The 12,694-nt window shown below is 46.8% G+C and overlaps 1 protein-coding gene across 1 annotated transcript in view; it reads left to right on the top strand.

Annotated features, from left to right (window-relative positions):
* Window positions 1–12,694, top strand: part of LOXL2 (lysyl oxidase like 2) — a 73,254-nt gene that overhangs the window by 56,658 nt on the left and 3,902 nt on the right. Inside the window, exons 8-10 of the mRNA XM_056860220.1 lie at window positions 4,023–4,185; window positions 5,796–6,039; window positions 10,524–10,639. Coding sequence (XP_056716198.1) covers window positions 4,023–4,185; window positions 5,796–6,039; window positions 10,524–10,639 — 523 coding nt within the window. The remainder of the gene's footprint in view (window positions 1–4,022; window positions 4,186–5,795; window positions 6,040–10,523; window positions 10,640–12,694) is intronic.

The raw sequence follows: 12,694 nt of genomic DNA on the forward strand, positions 1-12,694 counted from the left end.
CAGGTCCACATGCACTTGGTAAGCATGGAACTTCCCGATCACATCTAGCGACCATCCACATGTTTACGGTGCAGACTTTGTAATGTGTAAATCAGCCATGCTGGGTTGCCAGCCCTCCACTAGCAACCCCTGGGAGATTTTTGTGGGCACAATTTTTTGCAGACCCACCTATGAAAGGAAAATCCCATGTTTCTTATACTCTGTATCAACATTGTGCAGAAATTTTGTAGGGAAGGCGGCTCCTCTTTTATGAGAGACCCGCCTTTCTACAGCCAGACCCAGAAGCAATGTGCTAATCAGTGACTCTGCCCCTGAGGTGGTGCAGATGTACCTTTGCTGTCCCTGTGACATTTCCCTGGAAATAAGTTGGTGCAAACTCGAAGGAGGAGGAGGAGGGTTTTATATGCTGACTTTCGCTACCACTTAAGGGAGACTCAAACTGGCTTACAATCACCTCCCCTTCCCCTCCCCACAACAGACATCCTGTGGGGTAGGTGGGGCTGAGAGAGTGTGACTAGCCCAAGATCACCCAGCTGGCTTCGTGTGGAGCAGTGGGGAGACAAATCCAGTTCACCAGATTAGCCTCCATCGCTCATGTGGAGGAGCGGGGAATCAAGTCTGGTTCTTCAAATCAGAGTCCATTCCTTTAGGGTTGCCAACTGCCAGGTAGTAGCAGGAGATCTCCTGCTAATTCAACTGCTCTCCAGCCGATAGAGATCAGTTCACCTGGAGAAAAATGGCCGCTTTGGCAATTGAACTCTATGGCATTGACGTCCCTCCCCTCCCCAAACCTCACCCTCCTCAGGCTCTGCCGCAAAAGTTTCCCACCAGTGGCGAAGAGGGACCTGGCAATCCTACATACCTTAGCTGTCCAGGCCAGAAGAGGTAGAAAGGGAAGCTATTTGTGCAGTCTACTGTGTGTTCACTTGAGAATAAACCACCGCAGTAGAGATTTGGTTTATTTTCTTGTGCAGCTGCAAATTTCTGGTTCAAGAGCTGAGGGAAACGGCATCCGTTGGGCAGTGTCCTTTCCCATCTCTCAGCTGTATTGACATAAGCAGGGGTAGGGCTGTTTGATGTGGGGCATTTTCCTGTGGCTGGGTGAGTTGATATGTTGAATTGAAAAGGCCCTTGTGCTGGTCCCAGCTGCACCCTTGATTGGAACATACAGCAACTCTGTGTGTAGAACAGGGCTGGCCCTGTGTGTAAAAGCAGGTAAGGGGCCCATTGCTCACGGGGTTGATTTGATAGCCTGTTGCAACAGTACGTTCAGTTCATTTCCTCTTCAGAAATGTGCTCCTCATCTGGAAGCTGCCTGTGCAGGATCCAAAATCTTTAGCTGCTTTCTTTCTCCCCCCCACCCCTGTTCTTAGACCAAGGTCTTGAACAATAAAACCATAAAACTTAAATAAGACCCATCTCTAAAAACACCTCCCTTCATCTCTTCTCTGCAGCCTCCAGAAAACGAGCAGCAAAATAAGTATGCTCAGGGTCACAATCCTCTAAGAGGAATTGAACCTTTTGCTCCAAAGTTGCTCGAGAAGATGTGGACCATTTGTTAAAACATGGTATAATCCATTTTAGCCTAAGTTGGTATATGTAAGGACAATGAAAAAGGATATGTATCAAGGAGTCCACTGAAATCTTTAGTTTCAGATTTAGAGGACAATAGTCAATGCTAATCTTGAACTTCTCTGGTACTATTTGTGGCTGCATCCACATGGCTGTTTTGCTCCACCTTGGCTTCCAAACCAGTATGGTGTTTATTGGCGCATCAATACAACATCATCCCCAGATCCTGGGGTGGGGGGGTGACTACCATGGGCAACTGAGGTAGGGAAATGACACCTATATAGGTGGGAAGATCTATATCTGGAAGATCTGGACTTTCCTGACCATATGGATGCTTCCACAGCTTTGCTGTGATCTTTCCCAGAATATCGCAGTAAAGCAGGTTTGGGAAAGATCACAGGAAATAAGGGGGGAACCTGGGAGGGAGGTGCACAGCGCCAGGATACTGTGGGGAAAGTGGGGGGAGCACTTCCTATTAGCATGCAAACCAAGGCAAGCAACGCGTGTCATAAGTGACTTATGCCACGCTGTATAAAAAAGCATATAGGTCACAGACAGGGCTTTGTGTTGTTCTTCCAGATACACAGATGTTGCAAGGGAGACGTCATTTATTTACTGGGCATTCATGCTATCATGGCAGTGCATCTGACTCAAAACAGACTGAACTGATAAATTAATAGATGGGTTGTATTTGATGAGGAGGAGATGGAAACAGAGCTTGGCCACCAAGGCTTAAACCAACCCAAAATCAAGAGAGAAACCATACATTTACAGCAAATCATGTCGTCAAATCACCAGATGGGGAAGAAGGGAGACCAGTTTTAACGAACCGGCCCTCACAAAGCATCTGTTGCATTCCCCATCCCGGCTTTCCACTGATCAACCAGCTGGTGTTGCCACCCCCCAGCCTTCAAAATGGCTCCACCTCTTATCTGTGGCCCAATGCAATGCTGCCTGCCCCTCCCCAAATCTGTGTTGACCCTTCCTCTCAGACAGATGTAATTTCAGCATTAAAGTGTTCTTATTACGCAGGAGAAAATGCTAGTTACAGAATTTTAACTGTCAGTGCCGTCATACTGCGTGGGGCAGAAATTTTTTATCAATCCAAGGGAAATGAGACATCACATGGGGAACTGGAGGAATCTGTGTGGTTGGCATAGGCAAAAACACAGAAAGGGGGCTGAAGGCCAGGGAGCAAAGAAGCAAGGGGAAGATGAAATTCATGTATTAATTAGAAATCACACTACAAATTGTTGACAAATGCCCTTGTTGGGCACAAATCCTTTTAAAAAGCTTTCCATACAGTAGCCTTCTACCTCTTTGTATCTAAGTGGTCAGTCAAATATTTGGGAGCATGACAGTCACCTGATGAAAAGGGCATGTGTTTGGCTCTTGGCTAGTTTTACAGGAGGAAATGCTGATGGGAATCACACTTTACTATTTATTGAGCTGCTGTGTATTTTCTGGGCCAGGAGCCAGGTCTCAGTTACTCAGTGTATTCAGGAATATGGCATTTTAATTGTTCATAATTCATTTAATTCCTCTTGGGCAAGTTCCGAAGGCCAAGTGGTCCATGATCCAGATTGGCAGAGTTCATGTGCTAAATAGATGCTTTCTCCTAGGTTTAGTGTAATGTAATGCCAAAGAGACTGAAAAGCTCAATCAGATAAGGAACTCCCGACCTGTCTCTTTCACTTTCTTTGTAATGCCTAGATAAAAAACGATGCATGCTGTGACTTCACTACATTGTGCATTGTCTCACTCCCTTGATCAGCAGCCAATAATTTGAGGTGAGATGGGGTTAGAATTGCCAACTTTCTGGTGAGGTCTGAAGTTCTCCCAGGGTTAAAACTGAACTCCAGGTCACAGAGATCAGCTCCCCTGGAGAAAATGGAACCTCCGGAGGGTTGACTCTATGGCATCTAGGGTTGCCAGGTTCCACCGGCAGGAGGTTTTTGGGGTGGAGCGTGAAAAGGGCGGGGTTTGGGGAGGGGAGGGACTTCAATGCCATAGAGTCCAATTGCCAAAGTGGCCATTTTCTCCAAATGAACTGATCTCTATCGGCTGGAGATCAATTGTAATAGCGGGAGATCCTAACGTTTCCTAGGCAGACTGTGTTTACGGGGTGGTTTGCCAGTGCCTTCCCCAGTCATCTTCCCTTTACCCCCAGCAAGCTGGGTACTCTTTTTACCAACCTTGGAAGGATGGAAGGCTGAGTCAACCTTGAGCCAGCTATCTGAAAGCGACTTCCGTTGGGATCGAACTCAGGTCGTGAGCACAGCTTGGACTGCAGTACTGCAGCTTTACCACTCTGAGCCATGGGGCTCCTAAGAACCAAATAGTGTGCTAAAAATTAATAAATCTAAGAATGAAAAGTTTCAAGCATTTTTTGTTCTTTTTTTAAAAAAATCTGCCATGAATTCACCATCCTGTTTCTGTGCCCTTTCTAGGAAACCTGGTATTGGCAGGGAGATCCTAGCGCCGACCAAGTACTCTTGAGTGGGGTTAAGTGTTCTGGGACAGAAATGGCTCTCTCACATTGTCGACATGACACCCATGTCAACTGTCCCAGCGGAGGGGGGCGCTACGCGGCTGGCGTTTCCTGCACAGAGGGTGAGTCACTGGACTTTTCTTTTTCATGGAGTTGGGATGACACCCAAGACAGAGGCAGGCCATTTCCTGTGATCCTAAGGCCGATTCACATGTGGCTGCCATAAGGACTTGGAGTCAGGCGCACCTGGAGTTCTCTGCTGGGAATTCCCAGGTGCATGTGGGCCTAATTCAGCCTGGGACTACCGGCCAGTGAGCAAAGAAAGGGGGCTTCAGCACCATGTTCCTGGCATGAACCAGCACCAGGGAGCTCCTCCCAACACTGCCATACTCCCAGGGTGGGCAGTGGGCAAACTCACACCCCTTGGCCCCTGCCAAGCCTCCTTGCTGCTCCCACAGGAAGTGCTATTGGTGCAAGTGCTGTCACAGGAAGTGACACACTGGGGTTGCCAACCACCAGGTACTAGCTGGAGATCTGCTATGACAACTGATCTCCAGCCAATAGAGATTCGTTCCCCCGGAGAAAATGGCCTCTTTGGCCATTGGACTCTATGGCATTGAAGTCCCTCCCCTCCCCAAACCCCGCCCTCCTCAGGTCCACCCCAAAACCTCCCGCCCGTGGTGAAGAGGGACCTGGCAACCCTATGTCACACCTAGTCACACCCTGCCCTGCTCCTTGCTCCCACTGGTTGCCAGTGCTGTACTAGCGACCCTAGATCTCAAGCAGCAGTCGGGAAAGAACTTTCTCTGCCTGAACCTCTTGAGAGTCCAACCTGCCGATCAGATACCTAGCTAGATGGGCCTGAGGTCTGCTTTGGTATAAGGCAGCTTCATATTGTATGGGATTCCTGACACTAATTCCACATTGTCTGTCTTGCCAGCATGGTGTAGTGGTTAAGAATGGTGGTTTGGAGCGGTGGACTCTGATCTGGAGAACAGGGTTTGATTCCCCACTCCTCCACATATGCGGCGGAGGCTAATCTGGTGAACTGGTTTTGTCTCCCCACTCCTACACACGAAGCCACCTGGGTGACCTTGGGCAAGTTACATCTCTTAGAGCTCTCTCAGTCCCACCTACCTCACAGGGTGTCTGTTGTGGGGAGGGGAAGGGAAGGTGATTGTAAGCCAGTTTGAGTCACTCTTAAGTGGTGGAGAAAGTCGGCATATAAAAACCAACTCTGCTTCTGCTTCTTTCCTTGAAATGTTAATCATACGCAATGCATAGTAACTTGTTATGGCTTATGGCTAAAACAAGCAAACAAAAAGAGGGTGAACTGGATAGAACTGAACCTTTCTTCAGATTCTCTTCCTCTGAGCCAGGCTGGCAATCATTTTGTTCTTCTCTCACCATATTACACATTAATCAATCTAGAACGTGATTCTGATGTTCAAAAAGAAAGCCCCATTTTCCCCAGCAGTAATATGAGTTATGAACTTCAGATGATCACCATGGTCATCTGATGTTATTCCAGGCAAGGCATTGCCCAGGCAACTGAAAGCCATATCAGCATGCAAAGTCTTACTCCCCTGCTGTGACACCAGCACTCACTGGAAGCCGCTCCAGCAAATGTTGCTATTGAGAGGGGCTGGATCCAGACCTGGCCTAAAATCCTGTGGTTTGGAGCAGGTGATCCCTAAAGATGTTTGTTTCAATTTCCTGTTCTTGCCTCCAGCTGCCGCTGACCTCCTTATCAATGCCAAGGAGGTAGAGTACACATCATACCTTGAAGACCGTCCAATGTACATGCTACAGTGTGCACTCGAGGAGAACTGCCTGGCCTCCTCAGCTGTCAACACATCCGTTTCCACCGGTCACAGGAGGCTCCTGCGTTTCTCCTCCCAGATCCACAACGTCGGGCAAGCAGACTTCCGCCCTAGACACGGGCGCCATTCCTGGATTTGGCACGAATGTCACAGGCAAGCATTTGGTCTTCCCCTTCACTGTTGCAGATTGTAAAAAGGGAAGGTGTATTACCAATTAAGGGGCTAAAGGAGAGGAATAAATACCCCCTACAGGCATATTTTGGACTTCTGGACTATGGAGGTTCATTTATTGAGAGAGTTTACTGAAGTATATAGCCTTGCAGCTGCTTGAGTCTGGCCTGGATGTAAGACATAGGGATCTCCTGGAAGTATTATTGACTCTCATTGCATCTACAAAGCATGGTGCCTATACAACTTTTCTCTATTGTCCATTTCCACTGGTGAAAAATCACTATACCTCTTGAGCCATTCTGCCCACAGCAGCAATAGCAATTAACCAGTCATAAGTCAAGAAAGGTTTCATAACACATCTGTTAATACGGATAAGTTCCAGGTAGAATATTATGCGATCATGGTGAACCTGGTATTAGAACCATCTTCTCATGTTATAGAAACCATCTCCTCATGTTAAGGTGATCTTATTCATTATCTTATTATTCTCAGAGTGTTGGTTGCAAAGTATTCTAGTTCTGTTCTGCCTGGGGTTTCCAGCTGATGGCTGGTGAGAGACTGGGGTGGGGGCATTGGGGGTGTCAATAGAGTAATGGTGTAACATCCCTTCCAGGGCAAACCAGGAAGTGACATAATTTGCATCGATGCAACACCTTTTAATTAGAATCTAGGATTCCAAATTGGCCCCAGAAGTGATGTCATACCGTGACTCTGACGGAGATTTTTGGCACATCCCTGCTGAGTTCTCTCCCCTTGCCAAATTCTGCCCTTCCAGTGCTCAGCCCCCAAATCCCCAGGGATTTTCCAGTTTGGAGTTGGTAACCCTATGATCTGTCAAGTGCTAGACAATTACCCACAGGTTTGCCAGGTCCCTCTTTTGCCACCGGCGGGAGGTTTTTTGGGCGGAGCCTGAGGTGGACGGGATTTGGGGAGGGGCTGGGACTTCAATGCCTAAGCCACCATTTTCTCCAGGCGAACTGATCTCTATCAGCTGGAGATCAGTTGTAATAGCAGGAGATCTCCAGCCACCACCTGGAAGTTGGCAGCCCTAACTACCCAGCCACCGTATTTTTTGCCATCGTAAGCAGACGGCAAACACAGGGGCTTTGCCAAGCTTGGCTGGTGGGCCGCATTCGGCAGGGTGGGTCACAAGTTCTCCTGGTCTGTCCTAGCTTAATTCCACAGACTACCAAAAACCAGGTCACATCACGGCCTGGTTGCAAAATGCTGTGCTGGCTGGCATTTCCGAACAGCCCATGTTTAAGTGAGCCCGCCTGTGTATTTAAACAGGTCTGTTTGCTCAGAGGACCATGGACTCAATTCCTCTTCAGAATTTCCAGTCCGTAAACACTATAACATAAACACCTATTTGAACGATGCAGACATATTTTAGGAACACCGTCAGACCTAAAGTTTAAACTTTTTTTTTTTTTTGCACTGGAAATAGCCAGAGCAGCCAACTTCAAAGTAAATAGTGTTGAACCCTCAAAATGCCTCCTCCCACTCCAACAGTCTCACTCTGTAAACTATGCGCTTCTGTTCAGGACATGAAAGCAAGGGGAGGGAATGGGGAAAGCCACTTAAATGGGCAGGTAAAGGGAAATGATGGAGCACCTGGAAGTAATTTTAATCACAGCAATTCTGAGGCAGTTTTTTGGATCATGTTTTCCTTTACAAGAAAAATGCCTCGTTCCTCACCTTACATCAACACGTTTTAACAAGAACAAATACATTGGTAAATTAGGTGCTGCTACCTGACCCTCAGTGTCAGATGTTTCCTATTAAGCTACAATTTACTTTTGCAGATGAAAACGGGCCTTACTTTTCAGTCACTTGCTTTCCCCTAGTTAAACTGGGAAGTGTTCGTTTTGTTGATGCAATCCTATGCTTGCTTCTCCACATACATACATAGCAGAACAGAAATCAGGCAGTGTTTAGGTGAAGGGCTTATTGTACAGTTGGCAAGTGAACTGGCAAAATTGCTAGAGCAGGGGTGTCGAACTCATTTATTGCGAGGGCTAGATATGACTTAAATGTCACTTGGTGGGGGGGCGAGCCATGCCTCGCCAACCCAGATTGAGAGTGGAGGGAGTGGCTGCCTCGGCTGGCTCACGGGCTGGATAAGAGCTACCAAGTGGCCGGATCCGGCCTGCGGGCCTTATGTTTGACACCCCTGGGCTAGAGTGTTGGGTTTAGTTATGGGTACCTGGTGAGAATCCCTGCTCAACTGTGTCCATGGAAACGTTGTTATCCCTTGGGCTAGCCCGCCTAACATGATTGTTGTAAGGCTCAAAGGCCATGTAGGCTTTCCAGAGTAAGGCATTTTTTTAACAAAGAGAATCATTTGAATGTTCAAAATTACCCTATTTCCCTTTTCTGGAATAAAGTATGCCATCACAAGTATGCACTCATGAAAATTATACTTAGGGGTGCCAGGCCCATATCCACACTCCTCTAGAAGCTGTTTTGGGTTGGGCCAGGATGGGGAAAGAAACCTGTTAGGGTTGCCAGCTCTGGGTTGGGAAATACCTGGAGATTTTGGGGGTGGAGCCAGAGGAGGGCAGGATTTGGCACACCTGGAAGTGATATTATCATGTTAACACAATGCTGTACAATTCATTCAGCATCACAAATTTCCAGTGAATCCTAAAACGTCACATCAATACAATGATGTCACTTCTGGGGCAAACTGTCAGAATGATGTCACGTGGTCAGAGCAACGGCACCCCCCGGGTCCTTCTCTCCCCCTTTCCAGCCAGTACCAGCCAGTGGCTGCAACCCTAAGTTGCAGGACAGAGTGTCCTAAGTCCTGGACAGAATATTCCCAAGACTAGAGAAGCAGTCAGCAGATGTAGACCTGGCTGACCTTACCCAATTTAGTGTATTGCATGAACTAAATCATTATTTTGTTTAGGACAGAGTGACGTGGATGCCTGGATACAATAGCCACAGATGCTGTTAATTTCCTGCCTTTGCTTTCACATTGCAAATTGGAATTTTGTTACAAAAATCCCACATATTGGGTACATTCTGATCTCTTTGGTGTCTTAGTTGAGAGAGGGTGATGGTGATAAATAATTATTTGGGCGAGGAATGGATAACAGGATCTGTAAGGACTGCCCACTAGATTTTTAACAGTGGCTTGACCTTATAAACCCCACTGGAAAGCTGCAACATTCAAGCCGAGTTCCTGCTCTTATTCTGGCGGTAGTATTCTGCCCGGCACATCCCAGTCTGCAGTGAGGATGGTCAAAGGCTGAGGGAGTGGGAGGTGCCGTTGGTTTCCAAACCACATTATAAAAAAAAAACCAATGTTGCCTGATCAAATGTGCTGGAGAATTAATTTGTGGAACTTTCACACGAGGGTTTTCTGCCTCAGAATTTATTTATAAAAATTGGACATGCTATATATTTAATAAATAGCACGTGAAGGCCAATAGTTTGGATGACTTTAAAAAGAGATTGGATGGATTCATAGGTGATTGGTCCATCCTTATGGCTAAAAGAAACTGCCGCGTTTGGAGGCAGTGTACGTTTGAACACCAAGTGCTGGGGAAGGATTTCTTGACCCCCTGAACCCTGCTGATAGGCCCTCCAGTAGGGTTGCCAGCCCAGCACTGCCAACCAGCAGGAGACTAAGGGTGATGGAGACCTGGTGAAAGGGCAAATACTTTTGGCCGTGTAACTTTTGGCCGTGTAGGGTTTCCCTGGAACCCTATGGTAAAAATGACTTTAAGATCAATACGTCTCTCCTACTCCACTCTTCTGTTTTTCATCCTCCAACTGGGCCCTGGCAAATGGGACATCTTGCACTAGCCCAACCAGCTATCAAGGCACAGGAATCAGCCACCCTGCTAGGCTCACCTCCAACCAGTGTCTTATGGCCCACTGACTTTTAATTATTTTTTGTGCCAGAGTTTATTTTCACAATGTTACCCAAGTTTAAATGGCAAGATGCATTTGGTTTTCCGTTTGTGCATGGTTTGATTTTCTCAATAGAAAGGGGTATGTACCGCCTAGGGTTGCCTGCCTAGTTCTGGCAACCAATGAGAAGTTTAGGGGGGAGGAGACATGCAAATAGGCTTCATTCCGATGCTGCAATATCACTTTCAGCGTGACCCTGGAAGTGACATCATGACGTAGGAGTGACGCTCTAGGATTCCCCTGAAACTCAATCACAGTATCAAAACAACACCTATTCCCTGCACTACCCCCCTCCCCGCGCTCTACTAAGTGGTGGCACCAACTGAAGTTGCTGACAGCTCCAGCGCAGCCTCTCCCAGGCAATGTTCAGGAGAAGGCTGTAAATGGTGATTTGGGTTGTCACCGCTTCTGGGTAACAACACTGTGTTTTATTTATTTATTTATTTATTTATTTATTTATTTATTTATTTATTTATTTATTTTAAGGCAGCCTGATGCCTGCTTTCCTTAATCAAGACATTGGCTTCCTTTCTGTCTCACAGACATTACCACAGCATGGAGGTGTTCACACATTACGATTTGCTAGATCTCAATGGCACCAAAGTGGCTGAAGGAAACAAGGCCAGTTTTTGCCTGGAGGACAGTGACTGCGCACCTGGTATGCACATTTCTACGCACCTCACGGGTCAGGTCCCTAGCCAGGGTGGTGCAGAAAGGGACAGTGCCCCATCAATCATTTGTCACGCCCCTCCAATCAGCACTAGCGGTTGGTGTGACATCTGTCACAAGTCTCTCAAGTGTAAATTCTCTATGCAAAGGAAAAAGTGAGGATTCTCTATGCAATTGGCTAGAAAAGAATTAGCAGGGGCAGGGAGAGCAGGCAATGCTGACCTTCCTAGAGGAGGTCCAGCAGGTCAGCCAGCTCTTTAAACAAGTCCAGAGGAAAGGGCCAGAGAGCTCACCAATCCAAAGCAAGGATCCATTGGCCCAGTCACTCCCCAGGACTGGGCTGAGAGGCAGGATTGGCTACGCCCAGGGTTGGCCCTCCCTTGGGCAAGCATTTAAAAGGCATGCCTAGGAGCAGCCAGGGAGGAATCGCCAGACTCGTTACCTGGCAAATGGTGATAGGTAACTGGCAGAGCAGAGTAGAAATTGGGTGAAGAGAAACCCCCTCCGCTTGCTCTACTCTGAGGCTCTACCCTAGGACACTTGCCCAACTAAAGTAACCCTGGAGGGTGTGGGACGGCCCTGGACTCAGACCCAACCCCAGCTAATAGAGAATATGACTGTATTCTGGGCCACGGTGTATGCTAGGGTTGCCAATCTCCAGGCGGGGCCTGGATATCTCCTGGAATTACAACAGCTCTCCAAACAACAGGTATCAGTTCACTTGGAGAAAATGGCTGCTTTGGGGGTGGACTGTCAGCAGCCCCACAGAGCATTATAACCTGCTTTGGTCCCTCCTCTCCCCATACTCCCCAGGCTCCACTCCAGCGTTGGCAACCTTAGTTGTATGCTATATATTATCCATTTGTTGTATGTTCTATCATACTCTTACAGCATTGTTTTCCTTTTTTGTAATTCCATTTTCTGCATTGCTTGTCATAGCATATCTGATACTTTTTTGCGCTTCTCTAATTTTTGTAATCCTAGTCCAATTGCATTGCTCATTAGATCTCTTATGCTATTTGATTACAGTGTTTTATACCAAGTAATCAACCTTGAGTCTCAAGTAGAAAATTGTTCTATAAATAAATCATGATGGGTTGGCTACCATTGTACTCATTTGCCGCCGCCCACCATAAATATTTTCTGGCTACAGGCCTGATTGCAATGGATTTGTTTCACTGCTGTCATGTTTGACACAAGTGTAGCAAAGCACATGGAATGGCCGAAGTCCCAGGCCCTCTGTGCATTTAATTCTTTATACTACGTGATGTAGCAGCAGGGCTTCCGAAGGACCCAGTTTTCCACTACAAATCTGCCTACCAGTTAAGATTATCATCAGAAGTCTTTCTGCAGTTATCTCCAATAGCAGAAGTAAGGAATGGATCTACTGTAGACAGCGACTTTTTAGTGATGGCACCCTTCTTACAGAACTGCCACCTAAAGGATGTTTGCATGGTCCCATAAGCGCTAGGCAAAATCTTTTCTATTTACATCTTTCTTTGGAGGTTATATTGGAACATCATATGACTATAATCCATTTTCTTTCAGTTCTGCTTGGGAGTCTAGATTCACTTCTGACCTTGGGCCAGTCACACTCTCTTAGCCTAACCTACCTCACAGGGTTGTTGTAAGGAAAAATATAGGAGAGGAAAATGATGTAAGCCGCCTTAGGTCCCCATTGGGGAGAAAGATGGGGTGCGAATGGATTAAATAAATAAATAGATTTCTACAATATCAATTTGCCTAGTTCAATAATGTCTTGTTATCAAATCTATAGCCACGTTTATAGTCTGGAGTGTTTTTTGGTCTTAACAAGTGTGAGGGGACCCAAGGGCTCTCCTGAACAATGAACTCTGGTCCAAAGACCTGGGTTGTCCTAGTACATGAATGAGGGTTGCCCCCCCTTTGGTGTTTGGAATGCCCCACTCATTCCAACAGAAGATGGAAATCTGTGTATAAAAATGAATGCACATCTTTTCTAATGGACAGGAAAATGGGCTCCTTTCATTTGATAGAAAAATAGTCTTCTGCTGGAATTAATAGA

This window comes from Euleptes europaea, chromosome 14 (genome assembly GCF_029931775.1).
Source record: "Euleptes europaea isolate rEulEur1 chromosome 14, rEulEur1.hap1, whole genome shotgun sequence".
NCBI lineage: Eukaryota > Metazoa > Chordata > Lepidosauria > Squamata > Sphaerodactylidae > Euleptes > Euleptes europaea.